At 41.2% G+C, this 20,737-nt stretch overlaps 1 protein-coding gene across 3 annotated transcripts in view; it reads right to left on the reverse strand.

Annotated features, from left to right (window-relative positions):
• Positions 1-12,732, reverse strand: part of SH3D19 (SH3 domain containing 19) — a 93,763-nt gene extending 81,031 nt beyond the window's left edge. For 2 of the 3 annotated variants that reach the window (XM_040064793.1, XM_040064795.1), the window contains exon 1: positions 12,572-12,707. In XM_040064793.1, the coding sequence (XP_039920727.1) occupies positions 12,572-12,689 (118 nt within the window). In that variant the 5' untranslated portion in view covers positions 12,690-12,707. Of the gene's footprint in view, positions 1-12,571 lie in introns of all 3 variants that reach the window. The other variant, XM_040064794.2, reaches the window with a different exon arrangement.
• Positions 12,733-20,737: the final 8,005 nt, after the last annotated feature.

The raw sequence follows: 20,737 nt of genomic DNA on the forward strand, positions 1-20,737 counted from the left end.
CATGTCTGCCGAGATTTTGCATATTTTTCACCTAGACCACAGAACTCATTCAGTATTACCTTTGTCTGCCTGTCACAGGGTGTTGATACTCAACATGCAATAAATGCAGTAGTTAGATGTGTGAATAAACTTGTCCTTCTGACACTGTATTAACAGACTATCTTCTAAACATTCATACACAATGTGCAAGATCCAAATTTATTCCATTATTTTCCTCCTCAGGGACTTGCCCTGCTTGAGAACCAGAACATCCAGCACCAACAGCACTTTCAGGTTTTTTGTGTGTAGGTACATTCACCTGTAACAACATACTGTTGACATGGTAAACCTCAACAACAAAAATTCCCAGTGTAATCTTATGTATTAAGCATTTGGAAGCTAAGTCATATTCAATATGGGCAAGACATGGATTCACAATAAAGTGCTGAATAACAATTCAGAAGATATTCCCCCCTTCTGTATATTAGGAAACTAATTTGGCTTTAAAACAAACAAGAAAATTTCTTTCTTGACTACTTCATCCTGTGAAGCCATTGACAGAATAAAGGTAACATTGACTTCCAATTTAGATATCAGACATGAAAGTGAGTGCAAGTAAGTGCATAGGTCTGCACTGTGGGAGAAATCTGGAGACTGGGGAGATGAAATGACACAGAGAAAAAGAAAATAATGTATGAAAAGAAAGGACTGTAATACACTCAATCATTAAAAAAAAGCAGTAGCTCTAAAAATAGAAGAAATGTACCAGGCAAATGAAAGTATTTATTTCGCTTAAGATACTGCTGAAATACTCAGTAGCTTGTTCCTGGAATGTTTTGTGGTCCTCTGTCACTACTTATGATTAATGAATCCCCAAGCTCTTTACCCAGTTCACCTAACAAGAACAGTCTTAAATTTCACTGATTTTGTTACAAGCACTAATTTTCTAGGGACTTGCGTTTGAAATTAGCCAATTAACAAAATATTTTCCCTCCAGTGACATTGGTAATTCTGCCCAGCACAGAAATAAAAAAATCTGGGAAACTGAATGTAACAATTGCTTCTCATGTGAAATGGATTCTTCTGAAGTACCATAAAATGGATTATTCCCAAAAAGGACTCTTGCACTTTATCATCAAACAAAGATTATAAGACCTAGACACATCATAAAAGGGATTAATGTGAAGGCGCAAAAAATGGATTTATTTAATGACACTGGCAAATACGAATAAATTGTTGTACCCCGAGATAACCCTCATCCATCAGCTTTGAGTACATACTTAAAAGTTGTGCAAGTCTCTGCCACTATTCTGCAGAACAGGAAGCCCAGCACTTTGCTGTTATTAAAGCAAGTAATATTTTAATGCATATTATTTAATAATGTAATGATCAGCATCCAATTTTTAAAAATGTGAATCACCTGGCATTCTGAAAATATTTTACTGAGGTTTGCACTCAATTTATCCACGTCTACTCCAAGTAAGTGTTAAACATCTACCAAATCCCCTTCAAGGTACCTCAGAGTCCTTCATGTCTGGCCTAACATGTGCATGTAAACCTGCATAAATGTGCCCTTTGGCCCTGGAAGCCCATCCTGACCAGCAGTTGCTATGTACAGCTGGATTCCTCGCACCATGGTGTCACCTTGTGCAGAAGGCCCATGTGTGCTGTCCAACTGATCCCTCTGTAGCCACATCTTTTGCGTCCATGGAAAAATGAAGGCGTGCAGACATACCTGAGCAAAACTAAATTAGAATCTTACTACAACTTGAGATAGGAATTCAAAATGGAAAGTCAATCCCAACAGTGGGAGCACAATGCAAGTCCTGACTAATTGTTAAGAGAGCCAAAGAGGAGAGGATTACTGAGGAAGCCCAAAGGTCCTGTGTCTTTAACAGAGACAGAAAGATGCAGTCACTGGACATCATCGCCATGACCTTCTTAAGACCCACTTGCCTAACCAATGTGAAACACCCTCCCAAGCTCCAAAAAAGAAGATATTTTTATAAAGAGGGAAGACAGGAGACAGGGAAGGAGACAGCAACTCACAGAATAGAAATACCACCAGCTGTGATGAAACAGAGGTAGGCAACCCCTCCTGGCGTTTTATAAAAGCACAGGGCTTTTATACTACTTGGTAGGAAGTTCATGCATGCTCAGCAAAAGTAGAGCATGGCTCACAACACAGTTTGGTGTATTATTTTTTATTTAAAATTTGAAAACATGGTAAAATTTACAAAACATATTCAAATCACAATAAAAATACTGGAGTTTTCTCTGTGTACAAAATGAAAGCTGTAAGTCACAATTCTAAGAAATGCATTCTAACAACCACTCAGATACATACTACTTTGATTTCTCACATACAGCCTTCGTATTATAGACAAAGCTGACTGCTGTATTTATTTCTGGGAAGACTGCAGTATTTCACAAAGCCTCCTCACCTGTTTTTCCCAAATGTCCTCCTCCCAGCCCCTCAAAAACACACAGCAGTAAAAGCAGCTATTATAAAAGTAATTCTCTACTTGCTTCTACGCTTGACATGAGGCTACTGCATCTTGTTCGCAGTCTTCTAAATGCAAATTTCTTTCATTCTGTTGCTACTCAAGGTAACACAAAGCAGTTTTTGCCTGCAGTTCAACGAGAGGCTTCAAAAATCATATGGCAATTTAAAATGACCAAGCAAAAGGACAGCAAAGCTATTAAGCATTCAGAAACCCTCAAAACAAAGAATCCTGTGCTTACCACAGATAAACATGGCTTTTCTGGACACTCTGGTAATGCTGGCAGAAACAGGTCCAATTGTTTGGTACCTAGAAGGAAATAACTACCCTTCCACATACTCCTAGACCTCTCCCCAATTTTGTGCACTCACCAAAAAGGCCTACAGATCCTGTCAGACGCATTCAGCCTCTGTAAATACACTAATAAGTACCTCTACATTGCTATGGTGCCAAAATACCATAATGATACATTTCAAATAGTTATTGATAATGGTTCCACAAACATCAAGCTAGTGGACAGCAATTACAGGAATGAAATGTGCCTGATGTCACGGCAGCTGCTACCATGCATTTCCCAGAGATGATACTGGTGATCTGCAGCAAGCTTTGCACACTAGAACAGGATAAAACTCACTTTTTTCATAAAGTTAGACCTATAAGCACTGAATACGAGGTCTGCAGCAGTATCCCATCTCATCATTTAGTGATACTTGTTCCATGCTGGCAGTGACACACATCCAAGCATGGACTTGACCTGCCTAAACAATGGATGTGGTTAGACTGTCCAGTTAGGACATGGCATGTGCCCAGTCTCAGGAACTCCCTTTTCAGGTGAACTTCATCATCCCAGTTTGGAGTTCACAGGGTGTTGTGTCAGACATACTTGCGAAGAATGCAAAGCTTAAGACAAATGATGGAAGTGTACAGCACTTGTCATCGGTTGAACTGTGGTCCCTGGCAATGCTGTTCTTCAAGTACTAGCTAGAAGGAGAGAGATTTCTTATAAAACCTCTACTTTGATCCCAAGTCCCACATTTCTCTTAGTTTTGTACCCTACATTTACAGTGCAGACAGTTATAAAATGAATATAGCACAGCAATGGAGTAATTTATTATAACGAGAAAGTTATTAAAATGCTGAGCTTGTTTCCAGAAACTTATGTCCCATCTCTCCAACAGGATGTACCAACAGCACTTTAATAATAAGATCACAGCACACTGTACACTCAGAAATACTAGTAAATGAATTAGCACAAATGTGCACAACCAGAACCAATTTTCATGTATAGATCTGTGATACCAAGCACTCAGGTTCTAATGCAAGAAGGAATTAATGATGAATACAAAATTACCATCTTGAGAAAACAAATTATATTAATTTTGCTTATCTCTTCTAAATAGAATCTAAATGTTATAACCCAAGAAAAAAATCAAATGCCTTCCTTTATTCATACAATGCTCTGTCTAGAAGGAGAATGGATCAGAAACCCTTTTGTAGGAAACACAGTGCTTGAAAATTTACCTAAGTTTTTAAGGAGGTAAATAACCGTGATGAAGACCACATTAAAAAGCAGAATATAGATAAGAAATTTATCATCATAATTCAAGAACCAGTAAGTACCCAGCAGAAATACCCATTAGGATATAAAAGGCAGTAACTGATTTCATGTATTGAATGATCGTGTTCCTTATTACCATGTAAGATTCAAAGAATAAAAGTCTAAGTGGATTCAAAAAAGGAATTGAATTTGGGAAAGATAAATCCATTGGCAGCAATCTAGCAGGGCGTCTCATATGGAGCCTCCCAGAAGCCACTAAGAAATTGACTGCAAAGGGGAAGGAATCTCTCTTGGAGGAAAAAATTTAAACCTAGGAGGTGTTTCCTGCATACTTTCCTGAAGACATTTGTTTTTTCAGCTTATGTGTAGGGACACACGAGGTACTAGCACAGCTCTGAAAGGTTGACTGTGTGCCCACTACTAAACACAGCAGTAACAATGTCAATCATTTGAAATCTTTAGCATGTTTTGATCCAATCATATTTTCTTCAAAAGCCTGAACTAGCTGGCTGAGGTAGCAACGCACACACAAAATAAAAGTTATAACCTCTTTAAAATCTTAGGGGAAAGAAATAAAAAAATGAACAGCAAAATTGTTGCATTCAGCTTCTACTTCAGTGTGAAACTTTTCAGCCTTGCTGTCATCCAGCCCTTCAGGCTGGACCCAAATACAAGCCACAGAAAGCAGGAAAGCAGGGGTAGATTTGTTTTTTAACACATGCAAGAATTTCTAAACCAATTAGGTTCATCTTTGAAGCATCTTATTTAGCATTCCATTAACTTCTGTCAGAAGATTCTAAATTCTCAAGTAGGAATGTCAAATTGATGTTTTTAGAATAATACATAAAATCCATACAAATTTCTACAGATTTAAAACATCACCTGAAGCAATTAAGTGGTCAATTTAAAAATATTGATATACATAAGATCCTGTGTCTGTCAAAAGTTATACAAAGCTGAAGGGAAAAATGGGAATTTTTCTTGGTATGTGCAATCAACCACTAAATCTATGCCTTCTGACAAAACTTATTTTCGTCCTTCTCTAAAGGGAAGGATGTTTGCCAAGCATAAACCGCAGATCAACAGATGATATACTGTGTTCCCAAATCTGCTCTTGGAATGCTTCAGTGCCTTTTGTGCATACCAAGAGTAAAAAATCTTGGCCAGCAATGAAAACAACACTTCCACTACATTTTTTGTACAGTCCAAGGATCTGAATAAGCAAGGCAGGACTGTGCGCTGTCAGCAATGAGAAGACTGACAGGACCAGACTCCTCTACCTCAGAAAAGAGAAGGCAAAGAAGCTATTTAACTACAGCACACCAACTCCTTGTAAGGTAGCAACAAAGACCACAAATACAAACTCTTTCCTGGTGTCAGTGGACCATACTGAATAGGGCAGTGGTCACAAACGTAGCTCGGTAGGTTCAGGCAGTAGATGAGCAGAAGTTCTTCCATTAGGAATAAGTAAAACCCTGAAACAGATTGCCCGCAGACGCTGTAAATCCCTCTCTTTCAGGAGACTTCAAGACACTGCTAGATAAAACCTTGGCTGGCCTGATCTAGCCTTGGCAACAGGTCTGCTTCAAGAAAGAGGCTGGACTAGGTGACCCCAGAGCTCCCTTCCAGACAACACTTCCATGGCCACAAACACTAAGTCAGCACAGCAGAGAAACTAAAGAATGCTAAAGCATTGTATTTCACTATAGACCATTAGCATCAAGAAAAGTTGTTCATGGCAAATTGCTTTAGTGGCCACACTTCCATGGCCACAAACACTAAGTCAGCAAAGCAGAGAAACTGAAGAATGCTAAAGCATTGTAATTCACTATAGACCATTAGCATCAAGAAAAGTTATTCATGGCAAATTACTTTAGTGCTATCAAAATAAAATTTCATATGGCACATATTGTGTGAGATGCTTATTGAAACAAAACACACAGAACTACATCAACTTTTAATGGAGAGCGTCAACACCACTACTCTGTTGTTTCCAGATTTTAAATCAAGGTGATGCACGGCTTCCAAATAGATAAATTATATTTAATATCTCAGTAATTGCAGCTAATCATGCCTCAGTGACTGCAGCTATAGAAAAAGAAAAAAAAAAGGGAGAACTTCAGAGTACAAAATTTGAGAAACAGAATCACAACAGAATGCTGAACTGATAGACTGCAAGGACACTGGGCAGAATGTCCAAGATAAGGCCGGCAGGAACCAGATTAGGAGGAATAAACAAAGCCAACTCATCAAACTAATGTGCTAACTAATAGACAAAAGGCAACCCTGGCAGGGGAAGACCACAACCACTAACTCACAGCCACCAACTCAAGAAACCCACTCAAAAGAAGACTGAGCATGTGGGCTGATTAGCTGAAGAAGCAAGAAAGTAGTTCAACCAACAGAAATAAAATACTAATTAATAAGAGAACTGTATAAATTATAGCCAATAAACATTAATGCCTTTGCTTGTCAAAATGTATAATTAATGAAAAGTTTTGATAATTGGTGTACTGGCTTTGTGAATTTGCCAGCTAGGACCCCTTTCTGAGCTGAACTAAATAAATCAAATACCTCGACTCTGTGTGGATTGCCCTCTTGGACACTGGGTGAAGGAACTCATTTTGGGACAACAAAGGCTATACTCTCAAAAGCAAATATTAACAAATTTATTTACAAATATTACATTTTTTCCATCTGTAAACAACAACCACTGTGGTAAAAGCTTCTTGCAATGAGGTTATGACTCATTTTACACTTGCTGTCTATCCCCATTCTTTATGCAACAGCCCAGACTTATCATTTGTTGTCCTGACAGGAAATGATTGCTTACAACAGGTAACAGCAAGGTCTTTGGGCAATCATAGTTCTGTGGGTCATTCTCTGGCTACAAACTCAACTGCCCTTAAGCAATTATAGACTTTTGTGCCTTGCTTTGGCTCTAACCTAAATGAAGAAGGTCCATTTAATCACTTAATAATGATACTTATTTTTTGTCCTTCCACGGTTTCCTTGGCTAGGAAATCAACCCACTGACTACTAGAAGTTATTTAATTATTTTCCTAAGACCAACCTTCATTTCTAGAAGCATTGTTTATTCAGAGGGCACAACATTCTTTGGGATTCAGTCTACCCTCCTGGACAAGTAACTGCAAGCTTTTTTTTTTTTTTTTCCTGCCACTAACTTGACTTTCAAGACACATTGGAGAATTTCCATTATGGGCTATATTATTGACCTTCCAGAAAAGCTTTAGTTAGTTTTTATATTTACCTCAAGCAAGCTACAGTCAAAGACTACAAAATATAGTAGAAATGTGAGCAGTAACTTCAATGGGTTATGAAAAATGTCTGATCTTCTTAAAACTAATAAGATACAATACACCAGCATCAGTCAGAGATTATTACAGGAGAATTACATTATTTGTGCTCTTTGGATCTTAAGTGTTTTACTGTGGTGCTGCCTGAAGCAGTCATTAAAACTGAAGCTCCTAAATCTTCATCAGGATTATCAAAACAAAACAGACTGAATCCCAAGGAAAAGAGGAAAGTGATGTTCAGCTGGCCATCAACTCCACCACTTATTGAATTTGTGAGCTAACTGATCAAACAAAGAAATAAATAAAATAGTGGCACCCACTCCCCTATCCTGAATGCTCCTCTTAGTCCTCTTTTTAAGGGCTTCCTGTGTACACACAGGCAGACTAGCAGATAATATGCAGATTTATGAATTTATTTAAAACAAGATATCTACTTTATGGGGATTTTTTTTTTTTCTCTCTTCTCTTAATAAAAGAAGATAAATGGTTACACTTGGTATGGACAAGCAGAACCATTTCCAGATCAGCACTGAAGGACGCAGGCATGCAGACAAAGAAGTTTCCAGCTGAACAATGCTGACTTCTCTTCCGCAAGACGCCAAATTTTCCACTTCTTAAATGTAAGAGTTGGTTAAGCAACTAAGTCTTCGAATTACCATTTTTCTAATCATGCTTCCTCCCAGCTCCAGGGTTGCCGGCACCTCTTGGGAAAGACTAAACTTGAGCTATTCTTGTTATGATCCAGTGAACCTTAAAGGACATCACCACTGAAACAGTCTCAGACCCAAGAATTAATGAAGAATTTCAGACCATCTTATTCTTTACTTCTTAAGGCCAAATATGCAGTTTGGCATTAACATGGGAACAACTGCTGAGCATTGTTATATTAAATTCTTCATTTATCTGTAAAAAAGTGCCCTGCAAATTAATGTTCACTGAACTTTGTCAGACACACTACAGAAATGTACCCCCATAACCTCTCAGCATGTTGAGCAGTGAAATATTCAACCATAATTTGTTATACTGGATACAGCTCATTGTTCTCAGCTTCAAAAACAAGTCAGTGCCAGTTTGATGTGGGAGCTGTGGGAGTGTAATGAATGGATCCAACTCTGAACTAAATCTTGTTTTGGCATAAAAACCCCAAAGCACTCAGTCAATCAACCAACCAAAAATAGATGATTTCACCCATAATCTAAAACCGCTCACTAGAGTTGAAAAGTTCCAGGAAACATCTGAACCACTACAGAGATACAGAAATAGGGGAAGGTGAAAAAACCCAACAAAACTCAACCCAGGGATGTTTCAATCAGCATGGCAAACCTCATGTGCAAAATTTACAGCCTTTGTATGAGAACAAACCACAGACGTGCATTTGTGGTAAGTAAAACAGAGTAATATTAAATTAAATCGAAGCCTTGTTCTCCTGTACTTTTAACCACACATTAAAGTAAAAATCACAATCAACTCAAATAAATTTCATTATTGGCTTCCATGTTTGGTAATTCCATTTTATTTTTCAGTAAGGAAATTTCTGCCACATCCATAATGGGCTATTCTTTCTCAGGGAATGCTGGCCAGAATTCAAAGCAAAATAATGCAGATACTGAATATGTTAAAAATTTCTTGTGTGCTTTAGATAATACCAGAATACTGTGGTACTCAGTCCTAATGTGACAGCAAGGATGATAATCAACCAATGCAGTTCATAACTAAAATTTACTATATTCACTATAAACTTTCCTGTAAGTCCACTTTAGTCAGAAGTCACAGAATAAAAAGGCAGTGAAAATAGGAAAGTATACCAGATTAAGGCCTAGAGTTAGACTGGAAAGAACCTGTAAGTCTATGGAGAAATAGCATTTTAGTGAGATTGTTCTGGTTTTGCATTTTGGTTTTTTTTTTCTTCCCACTATATTGACAACAAACTAAGTAAAAATACTAACATTCTAAACAAAAAAATCCAGTTAAGATCCTGTGGTCTCTATGACTTTCCAGAACAATAATGCATGTGACAGAAAAAAGCAACAAGGGAGGTAGAAACCAATCACGTAATTTATATTGCAGTAAAAAAAGGTTAAAACTTTCCAACAAAAGTGGCTTCCTTTACCAAAGCAGGTGATTCAGTTTTAATGAACATATGCAGCTACTTTCATTGTTCTCAATTTTTAAAGAATGTGTTGTAGTTCTCCTCCCTATAACTTAAAAAACATATATATATATATAATTCAATCAGCATTTTTGCAAAGGGAAAATAATTTCTTTAGAAGAGTTTCAAATTGCTCTCTTTAATATCTTCTCACAGCTTTCCCAGAACATGCCAAATAAAAACTTTCTTGAATTCAGAGAAAATAATGCCATGATATGGGATTATGACATGCAGTGTGGTAGACACAGGCAGTCAGACAAGTCACCTGAGCTATCTACAACTACCCCATGGACACAAATGGTTTTGCCTATCTCATTCCTCCAAGCTTCCCTGCTTCAACATCTGCTCTGGCAGTCTAGTGCTTAAGTAAGCATCTTCAGCTCATTAAACCAGAAAAAAAGCCCCCAAACCAATACAGCAAAAAAATAAAGAAACCAACCCTCCAGTGAATCAAATTAAAAAACAAACAAATACAAATAAAAAACCCCCCCAGGAGCAGGTCTCTAATAGCTCTCATGCTGCAGTTTCACAGCAATCTAAGCCAAACTAACTTCTGACTGGAATAGGCACTCACCTCCCTCTGGCTGCATGTTTCTAATCTTTCCCTTGTGCCAGCTTCAACATTCACCCAAAACCATTTCAGTGAGCTGAATCAGAAGACTCCCAGCGACTGAAGAGAACAAGAATATACCCCTCTGCTTGGACAATGCACCAGAACAGGTCAGTGCAGGTTCTAGCAAGCACAAGGGCTCCAAGTGAGGCAGCCTACTAGCACATCAGCCCAGGCTACCATCAAACCACAACTCCAATGACTTCACTCACCAACAGGTTGGACAAGCAGCAGAGCTGACACACAAGAGAGAGCAGAGGGCACATCCCCAAAGGAGATCACACTTCTAGAGCAAGCTGTTAGTTTAGTCTAGCTGGCTTCATCCAACAGTACATGGCACAGCACAGCTGCAACTGGCGTCAAGGGAGAATACTACTTCTTCATTCCAGAGCCTCCTGTGCTCTGCTTCTCCAATAAACCACTAAGTCTGAGCACTCAGTAAGTCAGAAGCACTTGTGAACTTTCACCTTTCAGCTCCCACGTTGCACACATGCCTTGCACCAGCCGGACAAAGGTGATCAACGGCCCTAACGCACTTCCATGCACAGGCTGAACACAGCAGAAATTTAAGCTGCTTGCATTCACAGTTAGTTTAACAGACTGAAATACTTAAACTGACAGCCTGCTAAGGTGCCACTACATTTTTTAAACCCTACAACAAAATACCTCACAGACTTATTTAACACCTATTTATATTACCATTTTGGCAGTGTAACTGCACATTACACCCAAAAAAACCCCACTCATTTTCAACAGGTTTGTAAATAAAAGTACATAAATAAAGGGAGTAAGGGAAGAGCAGCAAACTCATCTACTTTGGATGATATTCTTCATTGATGCCTTAAGAATACTCTGCTGGGAGTCCTAGTGGCATTTTCCAGCACAGAGACGTGCAAACAGATGGAAAGAAGGCGAGACAGCTCAAGCAGAATGCTGTTCATTCACACATGCTTTACACCAGTAAGGTAATCAAACAGTGCTGGCCCCATTTCAAAGGGTGGCTCCCAGGAAAAAATACTAGTAAAAATTGAAAAAACACCTTTCATTACTGGTTAATAGCATTGTGCCAAAGACAAGTTCTGGGAACAATCTTTGTTCCACAAGAAGGTGGCAAAGGTTATATACATATATAAACTGCAGAACCAATTCTATGTTTTCTGTTAATAAAACCTTTAGAAGAAACACCTTTAGAAAACAGACATCATAACCGGCAGCACGAACATTTTGCTGTTGAGGAAACCATACAGGAACCAACACTGTTTTTTTGCACTCTACCCCAGACAAGGCAAGACCCTGCAGATATGCCAAACCACAGGGGTTTCAATAGGGTCCTGCACCTGCACAGACAGGAATTGACACAACTTGAGCCACCGAAGGCCTGCCTGTTGAAAGTTTTCCTCTAGGATCCCTCATGTTGCTGTGTTTTTGTAAACTACAAAGGAACACTCAATTTCTTGTTACTCAAATGGATGGAAACTCACATGAATTGCAGAAGGCGCTATATTGTTACAGTTGTATCATAACTATTAAAAATCAGAATATCTGGAATTCAACTTCAACTATGTAGCATGGCTGAGATTTTACCTGAAAACAGACCTTATGAAAATGATTCATTCTGGAAGGGATTTTACACTGACAGAAAAAGAAATGCTGCATTCACACCTCAATGTCTACAGGACAGTGACATGCATGTTGACCCCCAATTAACAATGATGTCTGAATTAAATAATTTTGCTGCTGCCAGGGTCCACCTGATTTCATAATTTCAAACAAAAACTTGTTGTTGTCTGGGTCACTCTACAAAAACACATCAATCTGCTCTCTCCCCAGCTCCACTCTTTCTCACATGCACTGGTTCTTGCCTGTTCACCAGGGCCTGCTGTCCATACCTACACAGAAATGGCTAAATGTGAACAACTTTGCTATCCAGATAATCCTCTGCCTTGGTACTTTGAAAAAATTGGGCCTTTAATTTCCTGATAGGGCACCCTATGCACCTGGACATGTCTGTGCTGGTCAGCACGTGCCTGTGTTAGCTTCAGGGTGCTGAAACAGTGGAACAGGTTGCTCAGAGAAGTTGTGGATGCCCTATGCTTGGGCGTGCTCAAGGACAGGTTGGATGGGACTCTGAGCAACCCGGTCTAGTTGAAGGCGTCCTCGCCCACGGCAGAGGGGGTGGAACCAAGTGATCTTTAAGTCCCCTATTAACTTAAGCCACTGTATGACTATGACCAGCTCGGAGTAGGCTCTGGGAGCGGCCCGCGGGCACACGCCTGCGGCTCGGATGCACCTGAGCTGAACCGAGCTGCCCCGGGGCGAGGCCGCCGGGGCCGGCACACCTCGGGCGGCACCGCCAATGCCGCCCTGCCCCCGACAGGAATCCAGACACGGGGAGCGGGCCAGGGCCAGCCCAAAGGAAGCGACGCCACGGCCCGCCGCGCCCTCGCCGCTCACCTGCCGCCGAGCTCAGCGCGACCCTCCGGTGCCTCCTGCCGAGCTCCCGCAGCTCCTCCTCGTCCTCCTCCAGCCTCCAGGCTTCGGCCATCGGCGGCGGAGGGGCGGCTGGCAGCATTCAAGAAGCGGGGGCTGCCATGGCCGGCGCCCTCTCCTCGGCGCGGCCGCCCGGCCCTCGCGGCCGCCGGGCCCGCCCCGCACCTGCGCCCTCTCCGCCGCGCTTCTCCCGGAGACCGCTCCGCGCTGCTGCCGGCGGGGCGAGGCGGGAGGAGAGGCGGCCTTTCCTGCCCATCCGCGGCTCTCCGGCGTCAGCAGGAAACCCGGCGGCCGCCTGGCACCGCCACAAAAGGGGGCGGAGGAGGCGGCGGCGGGGGGAGGTACCTGGCTGCCGCCGCCGGGCAGCCGCGCTCCGCCGGGCACCGCGGGGCCCGGGGCGGTACCGCCCGGCAGCGAGCGGGGTGTGCGAGCCCGGGCGGCCTCCTGCTAAAAGGGGAGAAGGGGCTTGCGGCGAGAGGGTGCGAGGTCTGCCTCGCCTCGTGACGAGGGCAAGAATGTGCCAACAGGAGGATGGTGCCAGACTCTTCAGTGGTACCCAGCGACAGAACAAGGAGCAATGGCCATCAGCTGAAGCACAAAAGGTTCCATCTCCACGTGAAGAAGAACGCCTTTACGTTGAGGGTGACAGAGCACTGGACGAGGCTGCCCAGGCAGGTCGTGGAGTCTCCCTCTCTGAAGAGATTCCAAACCCACCTAGACACGTTCCGGTGTCACCTGCTCTAGGTGACCCTGCCTTGGCAGGGGGGGTGGACTAGATAACCTCCTAACCCTTCTGTGATTCTGTGAGGTTAGAAGGGCAGTTGCTGTGCATGGCCGCAAAGTCGGGAGCCTCGGGAGCTGTGGGAATTGTAAATGCAACAGATTGTGGCCCCAATATTGGCTGAGGGCAGAGGTCAGGCAGGCTTTTGACCAGCAGCCGCTAGGAGGATGTGTGTCTTGGCCTGAGTTCATTACCATGGTTTGAACTACTTAAGAAGTTATCTTAAGACCTACTTGAAACCAGTGAGGTACACACTTAACACCGTAATAACTGAAGTGATATGAAAAATAGGACCATGTTTTAAGTCAGACATGTGTATGGTTTTACCTCTAATTTTTTTTTTACCCTGGGCCTCAGTTGTCCAATATCTAAATAGAAATTATATTGCTTCTTCACTTCATTATAATAGCTGTAAAACCAAATCATAAATGTTTTTGCATATCATTCCATTGTAGATACTACTAAAAGAGTATATAAGGAAGATATATTCAGCTTCAGAGCAAGTGAATAAGGGACAGTAAACCAATAAAGTATATGACCACAAATTAGAACAGGAGGATACAACTAAACAGTGAGTAATCCCAATGTTGAGCAATATCTGTGCTGACACACTAAGCACTTTCTATGCTCACAGTGAATAAAGCATATTGTACAGGTTGAAAAAAAAATCATCACAAAACTGGAAAATATATAATGCATGAATACAAATGATTGTCTGTGCATTTTTTAGTGTTTCAGTGCTTGACTTTACAGTCATTATTCCTTAACCGAGGCTTTTTTCCCACTGCAGCTCTTAGTGTTCAAGTGGTATAATAGTTATGCTTTGAAGAACATAAAGCTTTATACTGTAAAAAGATGTAAGGCCAGGAATAAAACTGAATGTACAGCAGGACTGTATAACAGACAAATGAAACAGACAAATGAAACTTTCCACTGCATGTATGTGTTCTCAAAAGCCTCATGCTTTGGATGAGCTCTTCATGGATAGATTGCATGTTAGTCCAAGGAAGTACCTTACAAATTTCAGTGCAAGATCAACATGCCTTGTATGTGATCTAGTGCAGATACAAAACTCTTCAGTGGAGCACTGCTGTCACAGGTACATGCTGTCAGCATGTGCATGTGTGAGAGACAGAAGAGACTCTCCCGTGTAAAACAAACGGTCTGCTCTTTGTACTCTGGTTCCCTACTGTGAAGCCAAAATGCAGCACCTGTATTCAGCTCCTAAACTCCACTAATCACAAAGAACAAGGACCATCCACTTTCCACTTCCCAGATATCTCCTTTTTATACTATCTGTTTCCCTGCTGTTTAGCAGAAAGGAAATTTGGTATAATGTAAAATTACTAAGGAAGGAAAAAACAGAAATACACCATAGAACAGAACACAAATTCAAAAAGCCCTCAAAAACTGGATTTTGTTGCTTCTTTTGTTGCTGTTGATGAAATTGACACAGAGGCTTCCAAGCATATAAAATTGAAAAATTCATTTGGACAAAACTTAGGCCTAAGAAAATCATGCTGAACAGAGTAGTGCCAGCTATTACGAAGAAAAAAATCCCCAAAATATCACATAATACAGTATAGAGCGATCATGAGTGCTTAGCATTGACAATCATCAAGACTTCCTTAGCGATCACCGTGAAAGTCCAATTTAAAAATGGAAGTGCAATGACCTAATTCTAGAACGTGATTAAGTCCCTGAAGCAACCACTTGGCCATGTATCAAGCTCTGCCAGCTGGAATTGCACATGGGACAGTGACTGTATTTAAGGCTAGAGATGCCATTCAAAAATGCCTGTAACTGTTTGAAGATGGATTTCACCAGAAAGGAAGAGATCAAACTAAGATACAATTTATATGTGGATACAACATTCAGGTGGCAGTAACCAACATATTACTGTAAACAGTACTGGAAACAATTCCCAGCCAGTACTCCTGGAAACAAGAAAATTTCACAACATTTAAACAAAATTAAAATGCAAGGCATCATTCAATGAAATATTTCAATCCTATTTCTGACATTTTTGCAAAAAATCTTCAATTATGCTCAATCCCCTTAAAAGGAGGTTGCTTACTACTAGAGAGAATTCTTCAGGGTGATTGTCTGTAGGCATGCTCACACTGCCAGTGTACCAGTAATAGAACAACAGAACCGTTTGGGTTGGAAGGGAGCTTAAAAATCATCCAGTTCCGACCCAGCTGCCATGAGCCAAGGACAACTTCACTCCCCTGGACTAGGTTATTCAGAGCCCCATCCACCCTGGCCTTGAACACTTCCAGAGATGGAACATTCACAGCCTCTCTGGACAACCAGTTGTGGTGCCTCACCACCCTCTCATTGAAGAATTTCTTTCTAGTATCTAATTGAAACCTGCCCTCTTTCAGCTTAAAGCCATTCCCCCTTGTCGTGTTGCTATCTGGCCATGTAAAAAGTCCTTCTCCCTCCCTTCTTTAAGCCTCTTTAAATACTGGAAGGCCACAGTGAGGTCTCCCCAAAGTCTACTCTTTGTCAGGGTGAACAACCCCAGCTCTTTCAGCTGTCTTCATTGGAGAGGTGTTTCAGCCTTTAGGTTATCTTTGTGGCCCTCCTCTGGACTCTCTCTAACATGTTCATGTCTGTCTTGTGTTGAGGACCCCAGAGCCAGATGCAGCACTCCAGGTGGGGTCTCACCAGAGCAAGGTACTCAGGGAGAATCACCTTCCTTGACCTGTTGGCCATTTGTCTTTTGATGCATCTCAGGATATGGTTGGGTTTCTGGGCTGCAAACACACATTGCTGAGACATGTCCGGCTTCTCATCCAGTAACACTCCCAAGTCCTTCTCCCAAGGGGTAGTCTTGATCCATTCTCTGCCCATCCTGTACTTGCATGTGGGATTGTCCCAACCCAGGATTGGGACCTCCCACTTGGCCTTGTTGAACTTCAGGAGGTTTGCACAGGCCCACTTCCCAAGTCTGTCCAGGTCCCTCTGGGACAGCATACCTGCCCTCCAGCTTGTCAATCACACCACAAAACTTGGTGTCATTGCTGAACTCACTGGGCACACTCAGTGCCACTGTCCACGTCAGTGATGTTAAACAGTACGAGTCCCAGTACAGACCCCTGAGGAACGCTAGAAGCATTCAAGCTTGGAAGTGGCTTTTAGGTTTTAAACGCCTCCACTTCTTGCAAGTAATTCTTTCCTAGTGAGTGCTTGCCAGATGCATTCATCCATGCTCTGTCTGTGAGCTTTGACTCACTTCTAGTTTATGTTGGTATTTTCAAGTGATAAACAGCTTCAGGGTTTTTTTTTCAAATCCCACACATCACTGGCTTGATACCCGATAAAGGTGTGTAAATAATAGAGGTACCTACGAAGGGAGGTAGGCTTTAACAAGTCTGCAGGAGGTAGATTGAGCAACAATGGCAGATCTACCTTAACAGTCTTGGAACAGATCCTGACACAGCCCTTTATCTGCGTAAGCAGTTTCTGCGGGGAGGACAGAGCTGTGCCTTTGCGTCTTTAGACAAGCAACAAAACCAGCTGTTGAAATAATCGAAAGAGCCACAGTTGCTGGCAAGTCTAATAATAGCCTAGGCCAGACAGAGTAATTTGCGATCATTTGGCTCAGATCAGAATACACAGACACACACACACACACGCGCGCGCGCACGCACACACACACACAGACACACAAGACTTCTGCTGCTTGCTTGATGGGCCCAAGGGGAGAAGGAAATAAAGAGGAGAGGAGGATGAATTGGACCAAATTATTTGAAGTGTAGAAGGAATTAAAGCCATGTGGGAAATTCTCTTCAGAAAGTCAAGGAACCAAGCTCCTCTTTTAGTTTTTGGCAATAAACCAATAGGAATTATAAAAAGAAACGAAATGGGAAGAAAAAGTACATATAAAGCAAGCTGCAGAAGTTGAATTAAAAAAAAAAAAAGAACTGGAAAAGAAGGAAAGCACTTGCTGTAGTCTAAGGTGTTTGAGAGGAAAGCATCAGCATGTGACATATGTAGCTCTAAGGCGTTTCATGAAGTACAATGTATTTGTGTCTTATAAGCAGGATGAAGGAAAAATAATTGCATTCTTCTAGTTCAGTGAGAATCTCTGCTGCATACATGTGCGTAGGAATAAAAGGCTTTTGTATATTCTCATAGCTACACTTGTCCAAGAAAAAGAACTTTACTGTCTCAAAAAGTCTGCAATTTGGTTATTAAAATCTGGATATTTCTCACTGAAATTTTACTTTATCATATGCATCTTTGCTCTAATGTAAATACTTGTAATTTCACAATGGTAGAGTAAAAGAAGGAAATAACTGGATAACTGGATCTTTGCACTCTCTGCTGAATGCTGACAATTAGTTGCCTTAGTGGTTATTATTTTATAAGTATTTTGCTCTATTTGCATCTTTGGAATTGCCACTTTGTTTAGCCCTGCAAAAAGACACTGTTTTTCAACAAAAAGTGCCAGTTCTATAGAACTGCTTAAATGAAGTCGCCCGTGTAGCCTCAATGTCTATTTAGGCTCTGCAAAGCAGCTGAAGCCTGCAATGAATGTATCAGTGTTTGGCTGAGATACAGGAGCCTCAGACCATAAAAGAATGCAGACAAAAGATTTTTAAAAAATGCAAAGGATGAAAAAGAGTATTTTCAAAGGGGAAAATGTAGCCTTTGGACATGACAACATTATTTTGTTCTGAGTAAAAACAGCAAGGATCTCGTTCAACAGATGAATGACATTAGCGATACAGCCAGTGTAGGAAGCTGACATTGGCAAGGGCCAAGATCTGTTAATTTGATCTCCGTTTGTGTTCAGCTGATCCAATGAGTTCTAGTGTAGCTGGAGAATGACGTATCAGGAACCTGCAGGCTTCCTGAAATGTCTCCAGATAAATGCAGGTTCTCCTTGCATTTTTACAACTACTTGTGGCTCCTAACATATCAGTATGATGACAGTCTAAAGGTAAGTGGTTTTGTGATGAATGAAAATAATTAAAATAGAAGAGTATTGGTTTCCATGAATAAGGACCTTTCTTACTGAAATCCTGGAAAATCACCTTGATGCAAAACTAGGAATTTTGAGGCTGCTCTCAAAAAAATGAGAAGGATTTCTTTGCATGAAAGCAGCAAATCAAACAATTTCAAAAGACCAAAAATTGGCAGTCAAGGGGGAAAAACCTATTCAGAGAGAGATTCTTAAAATTTTTAGTTTTTAATATTACTTTTGCAAATAATTTTTGTTACTTTTGCAGTTTTCTGAATTTTGTGGGCTAGAAGCACCCTTTTCTTTCCTGTCCTGTTAACAAACATCTTTCTAAATTATAAGTCATCTTTATTATTCTTATCATTTGTGGGGTAATAAATAAATTTGTTTCTACTGCCTTCATGATTAGAGTGACTAAGAAAAAGAAGTAGAAAAAAGTGACAAAATATGGAAGAGAAAAAGATCTGGATCAGAGGTCAATACTTGTTAGAATGAGAGGCTGTCAAAGCCAAATTGATTCGTAGTTTGAATGCTGAAGTATGCTCATGTTTGTTCTATAACCACAGAGTTATTGAGGACAAAGCTGATGTTGTGCTAAGCGAGCTGGCAGTGGCATGATGTAAGAAGTATTACCACACTGGAAACACATGAGTCTAACACCTGAGAATATACCCCAGGAGAGTCCAGCAGCTTTCCTGCTACAGCTTGCACTTCAGTGCAAAGAGCTGACGAGGGGAAAACTTATAGAAGAGAGCAAACAGAGTGCTAAAAATTTTTTCAAAAGGTGAAATGGGGTCATAAATTTGTCATTTGCAGTAAATTTAGGAATTTCTTGCAGTAATTTGTCAGTTGAGGTAAATTTAGGAGTTTCTCACAGTACTGAAATAGGCTAAAGGTATGAGTTGTTTTCTTCTCTTCTTCAGTCATTAAATGCATCTAAACTGCCTTTCACTGGAAATATATATATATACATGACACACAGGTAGAGAATCTTTGCAGTTCAATACAAAAATTTAAGTCACCTGGTTTTGGTTGTTTTCCTTTATTTGGAGGTGTGTGCGTGTCATGGGTTAGTACAGTTTGGTTTTTTAGTTATAGAAGAATGTAGAATAATTCTCCAAGTCTGGACATGGGAATTGCTTTAAAAAAAAGACAGGGACTTAACAGAGGATTAGTTGCAATATTGGCATCGGTTCTAACCACTGAAAATTGTTAGCTACGACTTTGGGAAGCACCACATAAAACCCCTTGATTTCCTGTAGGTGGGTCTTTTCTCTTCTTTCCTTTGGCCAGAGAGAGACAGGTAACATCGAGCTGGGCCTGCTGCTCCCCCCTTTTGTGGGGAGCTGGCCTGAGGCCCGGCCGGATTCCATCGGCTCCTGGGTGTGGGGGGGAAGGAGAGGTTGCTGCTTTACAACAACTGCTTTCTCTAACCTTCCCTGGAGCAGGGAGAGATCTCTGCCGGGCCCCTGATAAGAGCTATGGGCACCATTTAGGCTGAGGCTGCCCCGATTTACACCGAGGGGTGGGCTGAGAAGGCATTTATGATCCTGCCGGGGGTTTTTTTATGGTTCTGAACTGCCCAGGTGCTCTGATCTCTGATGTTTTTGTGTGAGTCCTTCTTCCCTCACCAGCACGGCCTTGGACATCTAACACCACGAGCTACAGAGGGACAGACAAAGACTCTGGGCAGATTTAACTCTTTCCTGGCAACATGAAGCTTCCAGAGCTTGGCCCTTCTCTGAGAGAGTAAGAAAGGACAGAGTGAACATAAAGAAAAACAGCATAAAGTCAGTAGAGCAAGAGTGAAAAGACTTGGGACAGAGGGTTGAAGAGTTGGTTGTTCCATTCTTACTTGAGCCATGGAAATGAACTCTATATTTAGATCATTCCTTTAAATCATGGAAAAGATATGCATTTGGGGAGATGATTGTTTTAATTTGTGTGTAGATTTGAGCAAAGGTGTTTGTGATGGACTAAGTAATATTAATCCGATAAGATGTTTGAACAGAGATAAAGATGAGAAGCCCTCTATGCCAGTGAAGAAGTGAGAAGATATCTCTGTACTTTAAGATGAAGAATCCTTTGCTTTGGAGTTATTCACCTTTAAAAAGTGACACCCCAGTATGCAAAAATCTAAGACCTATGACCCATAAGCAGCTTGGGAACCTGCTAATGGGAGGGTCACAAAGGCAGGTTTCTCCGGGTGGTTGTTTTTGTGACAGTTTAAAACCCACAAGAGAACTGTTCTAGGTTGTCAGTGGGATCCCTGACTCTAAGAGAGACTCTTCCCCTAAAGAATTGATGAAAGACTATTGTCATATAGTGAAACTGACTGAAAATTACAAGTTTTGTCTCTTTATGTTGTTTTGTA

This window comes from Hirundo rustica, chromosome 5 (genome assembly GCF_015227805.2).
Source record: "Hirundo rustica isolate bHirRus1 chromosome 5, bHirRus1.pri.v3, whole genome shotgun sequence".
Classification (NCBI taxonomy): Eukaryota; Metazoa; Chordata; class Aves; order Passeriformes; family Hirundinidae; genus Hirundo; species Hirundo rustica.